General features: G+C 47.1%; 1 protein-coding gene across 1 annotated transcript in view; it reads left to right on the top strand.

Annotated features, from left to right (window-relative positions):
• ATP2C2 (ATPase secretory pathway Ca2+ transporting 2) overlaps positions 1-19,136 on the top strand; it is a gene marked incomplete at both ends in the record, with an annotated part of 75,543 nt that overhangs the window by 19,501 nt on the left and 36,906 nt on the right. The window contains 3 exons of the mRNA XM_082862469.1: positions 10,465-10,575; positions 11,988-12,104; positions 19,043-19,132. Of these exons, the coding sequence (XP_082718595.1) occupies positions 10,465-10,575; positions 11,988-12,104; positions 19,043-19,132 (318 nt within the window). The remainder of the gene's footprint in view (positions 1-10,464; positions 10,576-11,987; positions 12,105-19,042; positions 19,133-19,136) is intronic.

Genomic DNA, 19,136 nt, shown 5'->3' with positions numbered 1-19,136 from the left:
GTGTCAATGACTTTCACTCAGAGAACACAGTTGGGAGGCCAGGTGCCCTCCCACTTTGGGCTCAGACTCTGTCCCCACAGTCATGGTCACAGTACACAGCTGGAATGTGGACCCTCCCCCTCCAGGCGGCCTTTCCTGGCCCCTCCCCTTACACACCCAAGCCTCTTTCAGCCACTTGGCTGGTTCCCAGGGACATGCGCTCGGACAAACTGGGAGTTCCTGAGAAATGGTGGGAACTCCTGCTAATCGTGACCCACAAAGGCAGAGGGAGTGCATTCCTTTGACCCTTTTTTTTTTTCTTGTTGTGGGTTTTGTGTGTGTGTGGTAAAATGTACATAACATTCACCATCTTAACTGTTTTTAAGTGCATGGTCCAGTGGCATTAAGTACATTCACGTGGTCCTCCAATCATCACTACCGTCCGTCTCCAGAACTTTTTCAACTTCTCCCACTGAAACTCTGTCCCCATTAAACACTAACTCCCGGGACTTCCCTGGCGGTCCAGTGGTTAGGACTTGGCGCTTTCACCGCCGTGGCCCAGATTCAGTCCCTGGTCAGGGAACTGAGATCCCGCAAGCTGAGCGACGTGGCCAAAAGCAAAACAAAACAAGCAAACAAAAAACCCACTAATTCCTCCCCAGCTGCTGGTAACCACCATTCTACCTCCTGTCTCTATGAATTTCTCTATGGTGGGTACCACACATAAGTGGTATCGTTACAGTATTTGTCCTTTTGTAACTGGCGTATTTCACTTAGCATAATGTCCTCAAGCTTCATCCATGATGTGGTAGGTGTCAGAATTCCCTTCCTTTTTCAGGTTGAATAATATTCCATTGTGTGGCTAGACCACACTTTGCTTACCCATTTATCTCTTGATGGATTTTTTTTTCCTGAAACATTTATATTAACATATTTCCATACAAATAACCCAAAGAAAGTTTAGTATTAGTTTTTTGGTTTTTTTTAAATTTTATTGCATTTAACTTTTTATACAGCAGGTTCTTATTAGTCATCCATTTTAGACATATCAGTGTATACATGTCAATCCCAATCGCCCAATTCATCCCACCACCACCACCACCCGCCCGCCGCTTCCCCCCTTGCTGTCCATTCCTTTGTTCTCTAGATCTGTGTCTCAATTTCTGCCCTACAAACTGGTTCATCTGTACCCTTTTTCTAGATTTCACATACATGCATTAATATACGATATTTGTTTTTCTCTTTCTGACTTACTTCACTCTGTATGACAGTCTCTAGATCCATCCACGTCTCAACAAATGACCCAATTTCGTTCCTTTTTATAGGTGAGTAATATTCTATTGTATATATGTACCACAACTTCTCTATCCATTCGTCTGTCGATGGGCATATAGGTTGTTTCCATGACCTGGCTATTGTAAATAGTGCTGCAATGAACATTGGGGTGCATGCGTCTTTTTGAATTACGGTTTTCTTTGGGTATATGCCCAGTAGTGGGATTGCTGGATCATATGGTGATTCTATTTTTAGTTTTTTAAGGAACCTCCATACTGTTCTCCATAGTGGCTGTATCAATTTACATTCCCACCAGCAGTGCAAGAGGGTTCCCTTTTCTCCACACCCTCTCCAGCATTTGTTGTTTGTAGACTTTTTTTTTTTTTTTTTTTTTTTTTTTTTTTTTTGCGGTGCGCAGGCCTCTCACTGCTGTGGCCTCTCCCATTGCGGAGCACAGTCTCCGGACGTGCAGGCTCAGCGGCCATGGCTCATGGGCCCAGCCGCTCCACAGCATGTGGGATCTTCCCAGACCGGGGCACGAACCCATGTCCCCTGCATCAGCAGGCAGACTCTCAACCACTGCGCCACCAGGGAAGCCCTGTTTGTAGATTTTCTGATGATGCCCATTCTAACTGGTGTGAGGTGATACCTCATTGTAGTTTTGATTTGCATTTCTCTAATAATTAGTGATGTTGAGCAGCTTTTCATGTGCCTCTTGGCCATCTGTGTGTCTTCTTTGGAGAAATGTCTATTTAGGTCTTCTGCCTATTTTTGGATTGCATTGTTGGTTTCTTTAATATTGAGCTGCATGAGCTGTTTATATATATTGGAGATTAATCCTTTGTCCGTTGATTCGTTTGCAAATATTTTCTCCCATTCTGAGGGTTGTCTTTTCATCTTGTTTATGGTTTCCTTTGCTGTACAAAAGCTTTGAAGTTCATTAGGTCCCATTTGTTTATTTTTGTTTCTATTTCCATTTCTCTAGGAGGTGGATCAAAAAAGATCTTGCTGTGATTTATGTCAAAGAGTGTTCTTCCTATGTTTTCCTCTAGGAGTTTTATAGTGTCCAGTCTTACATTTAGGTCTCTAATCCATTTTGAGGTTTTTTTGTTTGTTTGTTTGTTTTTGCGGTATGTGGGCCTCTCACTGTTGTGGCCTCTGCCGTTGCGGAGCACAGGCTCCAGATGCGAAGGCTCAGCGGCCATGGCTCACGGGCCCAGCTGCTTGGCAGCACGTGGGATCTTCCCGGACCGGGATGCAAACCCATGTCCCCTGCATCGGCAGGCGGACTCTCAACCACTGCGCCACCAGAGAAGCCCCATTTTGAGTTTATTTTTGTGTACAGTGTTAGGGAGTATTCTAATTTCATTCTTTCACGTGTAGCTGTCCAGTTTTCCCAGCGCCACTTATTGAAGAGACTGTCTTTTCTCCATCGTATATCCCTGCCTCCTTTGTCATAGATTAGTTGACCATAGGTGCGTGGGTTTATCTCTGGGTTTTCTATCTTGTTCCATTGATCTATGTTTCTGTTTTTGTGCCAGTACCATATTGTCTGGATTACTGTAGCTCTGTAGTATAGTCTGAAGTCAGGGAGCCTGATTCCTCCAGCTCCGTTTTTTTCCCTTAAGACTGCTTTGGCTATTCGGGGTCTTTTGTGTCTCCATACAAATTTTAAGATTTTTTGTTCTAGTTCTGTAAAAAATGCCATTAGTAATTTGATAGGGATTGCATTGAATCTGTAGATTGCTTTGGGTAGTATAGTCGTTTTCGCAATATTGATTCTTCCAATCCAAGAACATGGTATATCTCTCCATCTGTTGGTATCATCTTTAATTTCTTCCATCAGTGTCTTATAGTTTTCTGCATACAGGGCTTTTGTCTCCCTAGGTAGGTTTATTCCTAGGTATTTTATTCTTTTTGTTGCAGTGGTACATGGGAGTGTTTCCTTAATTTCTCTTTCAAATTTTACATCGTTAGTGTACAGGAATGCTAGAGATTTCTGTACATTAATTTTGTATCCTGCTACTTTACCAAATTCACTGATTAGCTCTAGTAGTTTTCTGGTAGCATCTTTAGGATTCTCTATGTATAGTATCACGTCATCTGCAAAGAGTGACAGTTTACTTCTTTTTTCCAATTTGTATTCCTTTTATTTCTTTTTCTTCTCTGATTGCCGTGGCTAGGACTTCCAAAACAATGTTGAATAATAGTGGTGAGAGTGGACATCCTTGTCATGTTCCTGATCTTAGAGGAAATGGTTTCAGGTTTTCAGCATTGAGAGTAATGTTTGCTGTGGGTTTATCCTATATGGCCTTTATTATGTTGAGATAGGTTCCCTCTATGCCCACTTTCTGGAGAGTTTTTATCATATATGGGTGTTGAATTTTGTCAAAAGCTTTTTCTGCATCTATTGAGATGATCATATGGTTTTTCTTCTTCCGTTTGTTAGTATGTTTTATCACATTGATTGATTTGCGTATATTGAAGAATCCTTGCATCTCTGGGATAAACCCCACTTGATCATGGTGTATGATCCTTTTAATGTGTTGTTGGGTTCTGTTTGCTAGAGTTTTGTGGAGGATTTTGGCATCTATATTCATCAGTGATATTGGTCTGCAATTTTCTTTTTTTGTAGTATCTTTGTCTGGTTTTGGTATCAGGGTGATGGTGGCCTCATAGAATGAGTTTGGGAGTGCTCCTTCCTCCGCAATTTTTTGGAAGAGTTTGAGAAGAAAAGGTGTTCGCTCTTCTCTAAATGTTTGATAGAATTCACCTGTGAAGCCATCTGGTCCTGGGCTTTTGTTTGTTGGAAGATTTTTTTTTTTTTTTTTTTTTTTGTGGTACGTGGGCCTCTCACTGTTGTGGCCTCTCCCGCTGCGGAGCAAGGCTCCGGACTCGCAGGCCTAGTGGCCATGGCTCACGGGCCCAGCCACTCCGCGGCATGTGGGATCCTCCCGGACCGGGGCACGAACCCGTGTCCCCTGCATTGGCAGGCGGACTCTCAACCACTGCGCCACCAGGGAAGCCCCTGTTGGAAGATTTTTAATCACCGTTTCAATTTCATTACTTGTGATTGGTCTGTTCATATTTTCTATTTCTTCCTGGTTCAGTCTTGGAAGGTTATACCTTTCTAAGAAATTTGTCCATTTCTTCCAGGTTGTGCATTTTATTGGCATACAGTTGCTTGTAGTAGTCTCTTAGGATGCTTTGTATTTTTGCGGTGTCTTTTGTAACTCCTCCTTTTTCATTTCTAATTTTATTGATTTGAGTCCTCTCCCTCTTTTTCTTGATGAGTCTGGCTAATGGTTTATCAATTTTGTTTATCTTCTCAAAGAATCAGCTTTTAATTTAATTGATCTGTGCTATTGTTTTCTTTGTTTCTATTTCATTTATTTCTGCTCTGATCTTATGATTTCTTTCCTTCTAGTAACTTTGAGTTTTGTTTGTTCTTCTTTCTCTAGTTCCTTTAGGTGTAAGGTTAGATTGTTTATTTGAGATGTTTGTTGTTTCTTGAGGTAGGATTGTATAGCTATAAACTTCCTGCTTAGAACTGCTTTTGCTGCATCCCATATGTTTTGGATCGTCGTTTTTTCATTGTCATTTGTCTCTAGGTATTTTCTGATTTCCCCTTTGATTTCTTCAGTGATCTCTTGGTTATTTAGTAACGTATTGTTTAGCCTCCATGTGTTTGTGTTTTTTACATTTTTTTTACCTGTGATTCATTTCTAATCTCATAACGTTGTGGTCAGAAAAGATGCTTGATATGATTTCAGTTTTCTTAAATTTATTGAGGCTTGATTTGTGACCCAAGGTGTGACCTATCCTGGAGAATGTTCCATGCGCAATTGAGAAGAAAGTGTAATCTGCTGTTTTGGGATGGAATGTCCTATAAATATCAATTAAATCTATCTGGTCTGTTGTGTCATTTAAAGCTTGTGTTTCCTTATTTATTTTCATTTTGTATGATCTGTCCATTGGTGTAAGTGAGGTGTTAAAGCCCCCCACTATTATTGTGTTACTATCGATTTCCTCTTTTATAGCTGTTAGCAGTTGCCTTATATATTGAGGTGCTCCTGTGTTGGGTGCATATATATATTTATAATTCTTATACCTTCTTCCTGGATTGATCCCTTGATCATTACGTAGTGTCCTTCTTTGTCTCTTGTAATAGTCTTTATTTTAAAGTTCTGTCTGATATGAGTATTGCTACTCCAGCTTTCTTTTGATTTCCATTTGCATGGAATATCTTTTTCCATCCCCTCACTTTCAGTCTGTATGTGTCCCTAGGTCTGAAGTGGGTCTCTTGTAGACAGCATATAGATGGGTCTTGTTTTTGTATCCATTCAGCAAGCCTGTGTCTTTTGGTTGGAACATTTAATCCATTCACATTTAAGGTAGTTATCGATATGTAGGTTCCTATTACCATTTTCTTAATTGTTTTGGGGTTGTTTTTGTAGGTTCTTGTCCTCTGTTGTGTTTCCCACTTAGAGAAGTTCCTTTAGCATTTGTTGTAGAGCTGGTTTGGTGGTGCTGAATTCTCTTAGCTTTTGCTTGTCTGTAAAGCTTTTGATTTCTCCATCGAATCTGAATGAGATCCTTGCTGGGTAGACTAATCTTGGTTGTAGGTTCTTCCCTTTCATCACTTTAAGTATATCATGCCACTCCCTTCTGGCTTGTAGAGTTTCTGCTGAGAAATCAGCTGTTAACTTTATGGGAGTTCCTTTGTATGTTATTTGTCGTTCTTCCCTTGCTGCTTTCAGTAATTTTTCTTTGTCTTTAATTTTTGCCAGTTTGATTACTATGTGTCTCGGCATGTTTCTCCTTGGGTTTATCCTGTATGGGACTCTCTGTGCTTCCTGGACTTGGGTGGCTATTTCCTTTCCCATGTTAGGGAAGTTTTCGACTATAATCTCTTCAAATATTTTCTCAGGTCCTTTCTCTCTCTCTTCTCCTTCTGGGACCCCTATAATGCGAATGTTGTTGCATTTAATGATGTCCGAGAGGTCTCTTAGGCTGTCTTCATTTCTTTTCATTCTTTTTTCTTTATTCTGTTCTGCAGCAGTGAATTCCACCATCCTGTCTTCCAGGTGACTTATCCATTCTTCCACCTCAGGTATTCTGCTATTGATTCCTTCTAGTGTAGTTTTCATTTCAGTTATCGTATTGTTCATCTCTGTTTGTTTGTTCTTTAATTCTTCTAGGTCTTTGTTAAACATCTCTTGCATCTCCTCGATCTTTGCCTCCATTCTTTTTCTGAGGTCCTGGTTCATCTTCACTATCATTATTCTGAATTCTTTTTCTGGAATGTTGCCTATCTCCACTTCATTTAGTTGTTTTTCTGGGGTTTTATCTTGTTCCTTCATCTGGTACATAGCCCTCTGCCTTTTCATCTTGTCTATCTTTCTGTGAATGTGGTTTTTGTTCCACAGGCTGCAGGGTTGTAGTTCTTCTTGCTTCTGCTGTCTGCCCTCTGGTGAATGAGGCTATCTAAGAGGCTTGTGTAAGTTTCCTGATCTCTTTTCTTAAAAAAATTGAAATGTAGAGAAATTATTTGAGCCTAGCATCAAATGCAAATCAAAGGAGATTTTTAAAAAATAGAATTCACAGTTTTTCTGCCTGTCCTTTCAGTGTTGGTTAAAAACACACAGATTCGGGACTTCCCTGGTGGTGCAGTGGTTAAGAATCCGCCTGCCACTGCGGGGGACATGGATTCAAGCCCTGGTCCGGGAAGATCCCACATGCCACAGAGCAACTAAGCCCGTGCACCACAACTACTGAGCCTGCGCTCTAGAGCCCATGAGCCACAACTGCTGAGCCCACATGCCACAACTACTGAGCCTGCGCACACCACAACTACTGAAGCCCATGCTCTGCAACAAAGGAAGCCACCTCAACGAGAAGCCCGCGCACCACAACGAAGAGTAGCCCCCGCTCTCTGCAACTAGACAGAGCTCGCACACAACAAGGAAGACCCAACCCAGCCAAATATAAAATAAATTTAAAAAAATAAATAAAAGCACACAGATTCAAAAAAATGAATAAAAATTTAAAAATAAAATAAAACCACACAGATTTAAATATTTATGTATCTTCCAGAGCCACTTGTAGAAGCCTCGGCCTCTGAGAGAACATCAGGGAATATCATCTCCAAAGAGGCAGAGTCCCAGAGAGAAGCTCCTCCAGTGCTGGGGTCACCACACCTCCTAAATCCCTCTGGTTCTTTAGGCTGCTGGTCGCTTGTGAAATATTTACTGAATGCACCTGCCACGTGCAAGGCACAATTACGGAGTTGGGTTTTCTTAAATCTTCAAAACTACCTGGGACAGATTATCATCCCTGGTTACAGGGCTGGTCAGTGACAGAGGGGGATTTGAACCCAGGTCTGTGTGATTCCAACCTCCGTGCCCCTTCTGTCGCTCTGTGCGTCTTCCTGCTCTTGAGTTGTCTGAACGTGGCTGAGCCACCCGAGTGATGTCACCGTCATTGTCATTCCAATCAAGTGTCGGAGGCCTGGTCCCTGAGACAGGTACCAGGCCAGCATTTACTCGGAGTTCATCGTGAGTCTGGACTGTGTCAAGCCTTGTACAGGCACACACTTGGTTGATTCCAAAAAAGCAGGACGAGGTAGCCATCATCATCCCCATTTTGCAGATGAGGAAATTATGATCAGAGAGGTCAACACTTGCCCGAGGTGACATGCTGGCCAGTGGAGCTGGACTGTCTCCTGGGCAGTGCTGACACTGAGGGTAAAATGAGGCTTGTGGCCGAGAGTGCGTATCCAGTCGTCCACACCGTGGCGCTAAGGGCACGTGCACTTGGATTGGTGTCCTGAGCTCTGACTGACAGATGCTCGTGGAGCAGCCCCTGGGTACCAGGCCCTGGTCTTGCCTTCTGGAGGGGCTGCGTCATGAGCAGATGGAGGCATCCGAGTGATAATCACTTGCTGGTCATGTTGCAAATGAAAGTTGTATAAGTGCCGTCAAGGAGACCTCCAGGGTGCTGAGAGGGTAGAGCAGGGTAACTCAGCTGGTCTGGGAAGACATCAGGACAGGACCACCACCTATTTCTTTCTTCAAAAAAAATTTTTATTTAATATTTATTTATTATTTATTAAATATTTATTATTTTAAATGTTTATTTATTTGGCTGTGCTGGGTCTTAGTTGCGGCACACAGGATCTTCGTTGCCGTGTGCGGGATCTTTTAGTTGCGGTACGTGTGCTCTTAGTTGCAGCACGCGGGATCTAGTTCCCTGACCAGGGATCCAACCCGGGCCCCCTGCACTGGGAGCGTGGAGTCTTAACCACTGGACCGCCAGGGAAGTCCCCCATCATCTATTTCTAAAGCAGGTCTTCTCGCCCTCAGCTGGATGGACGTTTCTTTTCCAGGTCATTCCTTGTAGGATGCTTGGCAGCACAAGTGGCCTCTACCCACCAGATGCCAGTAGCACCCCTGACCCCCATTATGACAACCAAACATGTCTCCAGACAGTGGCAAAGTCCCCCAGGAGGCAAAACTGCCCTTGGTTGAGAACCCTGGATTTAAAGTTTGGTTTGGCAGTCGGGAAAGTGTACCATCTTCTGCAGGGGCACCAGAGCAGTCCACTCCTGGGGACACAGGACTCCTCCAGTGGGCAGTGGATTTTTTAGCTAGTATGCTGCTGCCCCACCCGAGGCCAGGAGAGCACGGAGGGTGGATGTGAGGCGGGGTCTGCTGCAGCCATATTGGAGACGGTTGGGTACTGCCCTGTAACTGGAGTCTATCCAGATGTTTCCAGCATGGGGTGTGTGTGTGTGTGTGTGTGTGTGTGTGTGTGTGTGTGTGTGTGTGTGTGTGAGAGAGAGAGAGAGAGAGAGAGAGACAGACAGACAGACAGACAGACAGAAAGAGACAGAGAGACAGAGAGCAGAAGGGAGAGGAGGGGGCTAGATTTATACCTTCAGGGTTGCTTGAGGTGCTGCATAAAAAGTGAGTTGAGTGTGGTCATGCCAGACAGAAATGGTCAGCTGGAGAACACCAGGCAGGCAGGTCCTGTAACCCCAGGACTGTGTCCATCTGCAGTGTGATCAAGGATTGAGCACTTGATTTGGTACCACTGAACCAGGTCTTGAGAGCAGAGAAAACATCCTGTCTCGGCTGTGATGGGCGTTTCTCTGGGAAGTGGATCTTGCACAGTGAAGAAAGTAAGCTTGACTTAAGCAGAGAGAGTCTGTCGAGTGATATGTGTAATAATCATTGGTTGCTTCCTGGTCACTGGCACGGTGAGAAGCACCCCCCGGAAGTGGGTGTGGTTAGCAGTGCATTTCTAAGCAAACAAGGCGTTTGGGAGATGGGGGGGCGTGGGGGCGGGGAATGGCAAGAAGTAACAGAGGAATTTACCATCTCTGTTCCAGCTGAAGGAAGAGGTTAGCCAATGCCACTCCCCTTCCTCCTTCCCAGTGCCAGACTACCTGGTGGAAAAGGAAAAGATGATTATCATGTTCTAGGGGTAAGAATACTAGGAATAATTTTGCAAAAATACTCAGCGTTTTCCTAATTATGAGGTCTCCTCTGTGTTCCCGTGTCCTCCCACACCCTTCGGGTGTTTCAGGTGGCTTCTTCCCAGACCTGCTAGACACCCATACCTTGGCCGGGTTCCCCCCTCTTCTTAGGTTATTGCAGACATCTCCTAGAACAGGCTGTGATATCTCCAGTCACCATCAGGGGGCACTCTCTGTAGTATGGGGCAAACTTCACAGAATCCCAGACGTTCAAGGTCCAAGGTTCTAAGCCTGTGCATTGTTGCCTTGTTCCGTCAGCTTTGTGAGTTCCGGTGCTTGCATCTGTAATAGCCAACAACTGGAAACAATCCATCAGCAGTAGAACAGATAAAGAAATTGTGCTATGGTCATCTGGCGGTATATTATGCAGCCATGAAAATTAGTGAACCATCACTACACACATCATGCATGAATCTCACTGATAACCTTGAGTCAAAAGCATATATATTGCATGTTACCATTTACACAGAGTTCAAACCCCAGCAAAACAAATCTTCTGGGGGCTGGTAATGTCTGTTTCTTGATATGGAGGCTGGTTATATGGGTCAGTTTGTGAAAATTCGAGCTGTACAGTTAAGATCTGCACATTTTCTCTTTGTATATTAGACTTTAAAAAGACATATCAGTACAAAACCTGTGTGCCTAATAGCAATCCTGCTTTTTTTCCACAGATTGACGGACAAAATGAGTTGAAAGCCATCGAGAAAGAGAAGACGGTGGTCGCTCTGCCCGCCAAGGAAGCAAGCAAATGCCACAGAGAGGATCTGGCCAAAGCATTTTATGTAAGAATTGAATTTGTATCTGATGCCAGGTGCGGTAGGGTTTTTAGATTAAGGAGAAAGCAGTACAAAGTCCTGAAAGTGGCTTTAGAATTCTGTGCTGTAGTACCTTTTTATCATCACTGCTAGAAAATACTATCGCCGTTGAGCCATTCTGATTTCCACCAGGAGTGGCATCCACGTTAATGGCAGTGGCGCTAATCGTCAAGGCCCTTCCCAGCAGCCAGGATCCTCCCCGCCCTCTGTGTACCTGTTGATGGGAGACAGAGGATGTCTCGGGACCCACACGGTTCCACAGCAGCACAGCCAGAGTTGAGTCCAGGTGTTTTGACATCAAAGCTCAAACTCTTCACCATGTGCTGTGCACACCCTTCATCTTTTCTAATCCATGGTGTTTCCAGTGACCGAAAACAAATCTCACCAGTTTCTCCAGCGAATTTGAATTCCTGGCCAGTACAAGACAAAACCCAAACCAAAAAACCACTTCCGTTCCATGAGGCTCCCCTCTGAGGCTGAAGGACTTTGCTTGCTTTATGTTTTTAATTATCTTTACTTAGATAACTGAGCACACATGGGGTGTGTGTGTGTGCGTGTGTGTGTGTGTGTGTGTGTGTGTGTGTGTGTGTGTGTGTCCTCACCGCATTTTGCTTATCCATTCATGCATTTGTGGACACTGGGTTGCTTCCACCTCTGGCTGTTGTATGTTATGCTGCTATGAACATGGGTGGACAAATATCTCTCTGAGATGGCCTTCCAGTTCTCTGGGTATACACACCCAGAAATGGAATTGCTGGATTATATGGTGGTTCTATTTTTAATTTTTTTTTTTTTTTTTTTTTTTTGCGGTACGCGGGCCTCTCACTGCTGTGGCCTCTCCCGTTGCAGAGCACAGGCTCCGGACGCGCAGGCTCATAGCTCACGGGCCCAGCCGCTCCGCGGCATGTGGGATCTTCCCGGACCGGGGCACGAGCCCGCGTCCCCTGCATCGGCAGGCGGACTCTCACCCACTGCGCCACCAGGGAAGCCCTCTTTTTAATTTTTTGAGGTACTTCCATAACGTTTCCTACGGCAGCTGCACCATTTTACATTCCCAGGCCCACGCATTTTTCTAAAGATGAAACGTAAGCGTTCCTGCATCTCCAGGTGTCCATACTACAGTTGCACTCCTTGAAATGTAGGCCCAAGCCTGTCTTTTCTGCAGTATCTGGAGGGCAGAGTGCGGTCTAACTGACAAAGAATTGGACTCTGGGTTTCCTCCTGTCTCTGCCCCTCTTTGCTCGGTGTCTTTGAACCGGTGCCCCCTCCTCTGTGGACAACCCATTTTCCTTGATCGTCATGGCAGCAGCTGCCTTCCAGAGTGGGTATCCTGTGACTTGGGCTTCTTCATCCTTACTGGCCCATCCTTCTCCCTCCAGGTGGATTTACAGAACGGACTGTCAGAGTTCTCGGTGACACAGCGCAGGCTGGTCCATGGCTGGAATGAGTTTGTCGCTGATAACACAGAACCCGTGTGGAAGAAATATCTCGATCAGGTAGGACTGTAGGTGTCATTCGGTGAATGAACTCGTGCATGCCTGGGGGGTAGGGGTGGGGGACGGACATTCATTGTTTAAGTATGGATTGAGGGTGTCCGTGGACAAGTCCCAGGGTGTGGAGCAACTGTACTACAAAGGTAAACAAGGCTCTCCCCGTTCAGGCTGCTCTTAGCCGGCAGGAGGGATCACTAACTACCCCAGCAGCCATGGCCATGAATAGTAGTTGTTCCGTTCAGGGAGGGTTTACCATGTACCAGGCACACGCTGACTGAGTGAGTCCGCAAGCATCAACTCACTTAATCATCTTCCTAATCCCCACTTCGAGATGAGAAGGGTGAAGTACAGAGCAGTTGAAATATTTCCCGAGGCTGTGTAGGGTTGCCAGATGTAGCCAATAAAGTTACAGGATGCCCTGTTAACATTTGAATTTCACATACATAAAAAAACTGTTCTTTTTTTATCTATGTCCCAAATGTTGCATGGGACCTACTTATACTTAAAAAAAAAAAAAAAGTTCCTTGTTTATCTGAAATTCACATTTAACTGGGTGACCTGTAGTTTATCTGGCAACCAGGGCCCAGTCATGCAGTAGTTAGCGGCACTGCTGGGAAGTGAAGCCAGACATCTGGTTCCAGAGCCCCGGCCCCCTTAGCCTCTGCCATTGGTGCTGAATGCGTGGGGCATGAGTCAAACGCCTGGAAGCCATTGGGAAGGGGGAAGAACATGGAAATAGACACGGCTGCAAATTCCCGTCTAGAAATCAGCCCCCCACCCCCCCAGTACCAGCTCTGAAAGCTCCAGTTAACAGGCAGAACTTCCCATGAAGCCACGGGAACGTGAAGCCATGCAGATTGCCTCAGTGTCCCCTCTGGCCTTTTGCACCCTCTCTCCCAGCCCTGACACCTCCCTCTTAGCCTAACTCAGGGCTGCCCGGCTTCAGCTGCCTTCCCCTGGCTCACATGTAGGGCTTTCTCGATTGGTCAGTTCAGGGACCAATCACAGCCCTCCTTGCAGCATCCTCACCTTCCTTTCTCCTCCAGTCCCCACCCCGCTCATTGGTTGGTTCTCAGTGCCCTAGGGATGTCATTCATGGACGCATTTTGGCCCCAAAATAGGCTTCTAGGTATGCAGGTGGTTCTGGGCAACCCAGAAACTTCCTGGAATCCCAGTGTTGGGAAGAGGCAGCAGAGGCTCCTGGAAGGTGAAGTTCAGGGAAGGGGGCAGACATGCAGGCTGTGAGGGACATTCTCCCTTCTGGAGTGGGGCCTTGGTCAGTTCTGCCCTGGCTGCCCCTTCCACTAGGACCTGCTCACCTGGCCTCTACCTCACGCCAAGGGCTGTCCTCCAGCCAGGACCTTTCCGGGAATGCAGTCTCTTCGGTTTCTAAGAGCAGGAAACGTGCTTCTTCTTCTTAACCTCATCAGTTCAGGAATCCATCTCAGGGAATCCTCGCGGGATTGGAAGGAAGCTCCCAATGGCCATGTTTACCCGCCCTTGATGGGCACAGGAAGTCCACGTGCTCTCACTTATTAATTCTTTTTGTTCATTGAGCATCTGCTACATGCCAGATGCTGTGACTCTCCTGTCTGTCACCTGCAGTGACAGGGAACTCAACCACTTCACGAGGCAGCCCTGCTTCTCCGTCTCAGGAGACCCACCATCAGGAATTCTACCTTTGCGTGACCCGAGATCCCTGTCCTGGAGTCATGAAGCGAAGGTAGAGGAGAGTCAGCCGGGTTCAGATCCCACTTCAGCCTTGGGACCTCCTTGAGCCTCAATTGTCCCCATCTAGAAAATAGGCCTAATAAGTACCTCCTGTTCTGAGTTTTACAAAAGGAGAGGCTTAGCCCGTATTGAGTGCCCAGTAAAGCTTGCCCCAAGTCCCAGTGTCTGCCAGTTAGCCCTGGTTTGATTCGAGCGTAGCTGTTAAGAGCACAGGTGTTGGAGTTGCCTGATCCAATTCAATCCTTGGCAATTCAGTTTCTTTCAGAGCCCCAGGTTGGTCATTTATCAAGCAGGACTGCTTAACAGTACCTGTGTCATGGGGCTGGGAGGAGCCTACGAAATGATGCAGGGAAAGCACTGAGCACAGGGCGTGGCCTGGAGGAGGTGCTCAGGAAATGCTGGCTGTTGCGGTTGTTACTGTTCATTGTAATGAACGTCTCCCGTGTACCGCCATTTCACCGCACAGTAAGGTTTCAACAGACCGCTTTCTGCCTGTCCCCCTTTACTTGTGGGCTTAGAAGGGGCCCCAAGAGCCAGAAGAGTCTGATTATCTGTGGCCAGGGCAGCCCTAGTGGCACGTGGTGGGATCTTCCCATTGGATCTGACACTTGTGTGCCGTGTCTCACGGTGACTCACCTGTCTTGCGTGGGACAGGGCAGGTGCTTGGGATGGTCTCCTGGAGGGGAAGGAGGGAGGGAGGCTGATGGTATCAGTGTCAGTCTGGAGGGTTGCTCAGGTCCAGCCTCAGGGGGAGGGGGTGAGATTATGGGCTTGGGATTAGAGTTCAGGGTGAGGCCAGCACCTGGTCCCAGCTCTCAGAGCATCCTGGCCGGGACTGTGGACCCATGAGCTAGCCCTGAGCCCATGGCTGGAGGGGTCCCTTGTGCAGAAACAGGCACCCTGCTCTCTGAGTCTTCACTGGGTACAGCCTGCAGGGAGGGAGGGAGCTGCCAGCCAGGGCCGGGAGAGGTGAGGGCAGGGATCCAGGCGGCGGCGCAGCAGTGACTTGGCCAGGAGGACGCGCCACCGGGGCAGTGCAGCCCCACTGCTGATCCGCACCGTGCTGGGTGACCGGGGTCAGGAGCTCCAACCCCACCAAGCCTCCGATTCGCCCACCTAACGATGGGCGTTGGCTGTTCGTTCATTCATTCTAGATAAACGCCTTTGGCGCTCCTGGCCGGGTCGAGGCACTGTGCATAGAGCAGTGGCCTAAACCGAGTTTCTGGTTTCAGGGAAACAGACACTCGGTGAGTGATACAGCACCCAGTGGGCGTGGCCTGAGGAGATGAGTCAAGACAGGAGTGAGGACGTGCCAGTGGGGAGCCGGGTGGTCAGCAGAGGCATCTGACTGGTGTCTGGAGGGGGCGATGTCTGAGCAGAGACCCAGTGAAGTGAGGAGAGGAGCCGTGGTAGGGTCTGGATGAAGGATGCTGCAGGAGGGGGACGTGCAAAGGCCCTGAGGAGAGGCCTGGTGCATGTGGGGTAACCCGGCCTCGGAAGGTGGCCTGGAGAATGCAGGTGCATGACAGGTGTTCAGGGCGTATTTGTGCCCCCTCCCCCCTCACTTCTGTCCAACCGGGTGGGAAGTCTGTGATGGGCTCGGGGCTGAAATAAAATCTTATTCTTAACTCCACTGAACTGAGGGGTTCTCCTTCCCTGTGCAAGGTTGAATAGCATCCCCTCAAAATTCACATCTACCTGGAACCTCAGAATATGGTCTTATTTGGAAATAAGGTCTCTGCAGATGTGATTAGCGAGGATGAGGTCATACTGGGTTAGGGTGGGCCCCTATCCAGTGACTGGTGTCCTTAGAAGAGACTCAGACACACACAGAGGGGAGAAGGCCCTGTGACAGCAGAGGTGGAGTGATGTGTCTACAAGCCAAGGACTGCCGGCAATACCAGGAACTGGAATAGTCAGGAAAGGTTCCTCCCCTAGGAGACCCTGGGGCCTCCAGAGAGAGCACGGCCCTGCCGACACCTTGATTCTGGACTTCTGGCCTCCAGAACTGTGAGAGAATAAGTGGCTTGTTTTAAGCCCCCCAGGTTGTCATTTATCACCACATCCCCAGGACACCAATATACTGTTAGCTGGCTTGCCCTTGTATCTGGCCCTTCATCCTCCCTGGACTTCCAAGGAAAGGGTGTGTCCCTCTCTGGGGTGGTGGTGTTTGGCCGTGGCTGTGAGCTCTGCTGGGCAGCTGTGAGTCTAGCCCAAGGACTCTCGGCAGCCCCTTCCCGCTGCAAACTGCCCCCAATCCCCTTACCCCCATCTCCGGTGCTTCCAGGTGCTCTCAGGACCAAAACTGGAACTTCTCTGACCAAAACCTTTTATTAGGGAAAATTTCAAAACTATACATTAGGAGGGAGAATAAGAGAATAAACCCCATGTATCCAGCATCTAGCTTTACTAATTGTCCACCCGTTTTGCCCCATTTTTTATTCCCCTTTTTTCTCTGCAGCATTTTAAAGCAAATTCTAGATACTGAATCATTTTACCATCTATACTTTGGTGTGTATCTCTGCCCTGGAGGACATTGTTCTTTCTCTCTCTCTCTCTCTCTCTTTTATTATTTATTTATTTATTTATTTATGGCCGCCCTGTGCGGCACGCAGGATCCTAGCTCCCCAACCAGGGATCGAACCCGTGTTCCCTGCAGTGGAAGCTCAGAGTCCCAACCACTGGACCACCAGGGAAGACTGTCTTTGTTTTGTTGTTGTTTTTTTAAACCATAACAACAATACTATTATCCCACTAAGAGCATAAGCGTTTCATTCACATCATCCAGTGCCTGGTTCAGAGCTGGTTTTCCCCACATGCCTCAAAGGCACCTCTTCACAGTTGATTTGTTAGTGCCCTTTAAATCGAATCCCTTTTCCTAATCTGTGGACTCATGCCCATGGAATGGCTTATAAGATCCGTAAAATGGATGGATAGCTTATTTACATGTTGAAGACATCGCTCTTGGGAAGAAGCCTGTAGCTAATTGAATAAGGTCCATCTCAGAAACTTTGATGCAGGTTTCAAGTTTTTGTGGGAAGGTCTTTCGCGGGTCTCCTGGGGTTGACTCCCACCAGTGTGTCTCAGACCGGAGCACCGGGGCTCCCAGGCAAGCTGGCTTTGAGGTGTGGTTCTCTCTGAAGGTGTGGTGACCCCCCCTACCCCAGCCCAGCCCAGCCCTGGCAAGGATCGATGGGAAAGCTTCCCTGAGGGCCAGCTATTGGATCAAGAGCCCTGATAAGTGGGACCGTTTTCTGGAGCTCAGGCAGCCACGATTCCTCCCTTTGACCAGTGTTTATCCAGTGCCTTTTGGAATCAGTCTTGGTCCTTCTGGCTCCCGTGTACTGAGCACCTACTGTGTGCCACCCACTGGGCAGGTCACTCTATCCTCCTTATGCCCTTTAGTCGTCCCATCAGCCGAGAGAGGCTGGAGCAGTCAGAGGCTCGCTCGAGGTCTGTCAATGAGCTCATGGTGGAGACAGCTGGAATTCTATCAGATTCCTGAGCTCTTGCCTGCCTCCCCATGTGCTCAGATCCCCTTCTAGGTCCTGGAGGGATTGGGGACCCCAGGATGGGCATGGCCTGTATGCTTAGGAAGATTACATTCTAGCAGAGAATAGAGACAAATAATTTGATACAGTCGCAGAAAAATTGTAGCTAAGAAGGTGAAATACATTCGAGTTGCCCAGTCTTGAGGATTCACAATAGATGCGGTGGCTAACACCGGGTGGCCCGTGAGCTGACCGCAAAGTGCCCTGTCCTTCATTCAGAGGAGTTAAAGCACAGCAGTTCTGGGGTAAGAGGCATTAAATCCCTTCATGTACCACACTGGCGTGATGCTGATGTGCTTCTTTGTGTCAGCAGTACAAATCACACATCTGATCACATTTCCCTTTTTGCCTTTGCTGCTGGGAAGCTCAGAGCCAAAGGTACAGCCCCAATTTAAACAACCATGATTTGCTTATTGATATTTTGACTCCCACCCTGATCCTGATCTTTGGTCTACTCTCTCCGATCCTGTCTTTATATGTTTGTGTTTATGCTTCCTTTCACTTGTCTGTAACCATTGAAATGTATGTGTGAAATGAGACAGATACAGTAGTCCCCCCTTTCCTGTGGAGGGTACATGCCAAGACCCCAAAGGATGGCTGAAACAGTTGATAGTACCAAACCCTATGTATACTATGTTTTTTCCTGTACATACATATCTATGATACAGTTTAATTAATAAATTAGGCACAGCAAGAGATTAACAGCAGTAATAATAAAATAGAACCATTATAACAATATACTGTAATCAAAGCCGTGTGAATTAATCTCTCTCTCTCTCTCAAAATATCTCATTGTACTGTCCTCACCTTTCTTTTTCTTGTGATGATGTGAGACGGTATAATGCCTACATGAAGAGCTGAAGTGACGGGAGTGACGCAGGCATTGTGACATAGAAGGAGGCTTATCTGCTTCATGTCATCCTGGATCATTGAGCCACGAGGGTGTCAGCGGTTGGATGCCAGGAGCAGGGGATGTGTTTGGTTGGGGATCCCAGGCAGGATGGAATGGGATAGCACAGACTTCATTATGCTACGCAGAATGGCACAGAATTTTAAACTTATGAATTATGTATTTCTGGAATTTTCCATTTAATAGCTTTGGACCACAGTTGACCGCAGGTCACTGAGACTGTGGAAAGCAAAACCACCGATAAGAGAAGACCACTGTACATAAAATCATAAAGTAAAAATCCTTTGGGAAGTTTCTGGAACACGTTTTCTCAGGAGGGACATCTCTGGAGCTCCCAGAGGCAGTTACAAGAGTGAGTCGTTGTGATTGGGACACACAGGATTGCAGGCCTGGTGTGGTGAGAGGGGACCCCTTGGCCATGCTGGGCCAGGGCTGGCATCCCACCAGAGGGGAAGATTCTGACCTGAGCATCGTGGAGATGTGGCAAAGCAAGACCAAGAACTCAAAGACAGGGACAGTGTCAGGATGACCCCAGGAAGTCGATGTCAGTGAAACTGCAGTGGTGGGTCTTCAGGTGGTGGAGAACCATCGGGTGGCGGTGGTCCTCGTCTCCCAGCCCGCGCTTCACTGTAGGGTTGGCCTGGAAGCGGGCTGTGAGTGAAGAGCTCACGCTGCTACACGGGAGAAAGCCCAGTCTCTGATCTCTGTGAGCCTAGAAAAGATCCCCCTGCCCTGTGTTCATTTTTCAGTTTAAGAACCCCCTGATCCTACTGCTTCTGGCCTCTGCCTTGGTGAGCGTCCTCACGAAGGAGTACGAGGATGCCATCAGCATCGCCATGGTGA

Source organism: Leucopleurus acutus (genome assembly GCF_964270905.1).
Source record: "Leucopleurus acutus genome assembly, chromosome: 20".
In the NCBI taxonomy this organism is placed as follows: domain Eukaryota; kingdom Metazoa; phylum Chordata; class Mammalia; order Artiodactyla; family Delphinidae; genus Leucopleurus; species Leucopleurus acutus.
Note: the sequence above shows the minus strand (reverse complement) of the source record. Positions and strands in the feature narration are given on the sequence as shown.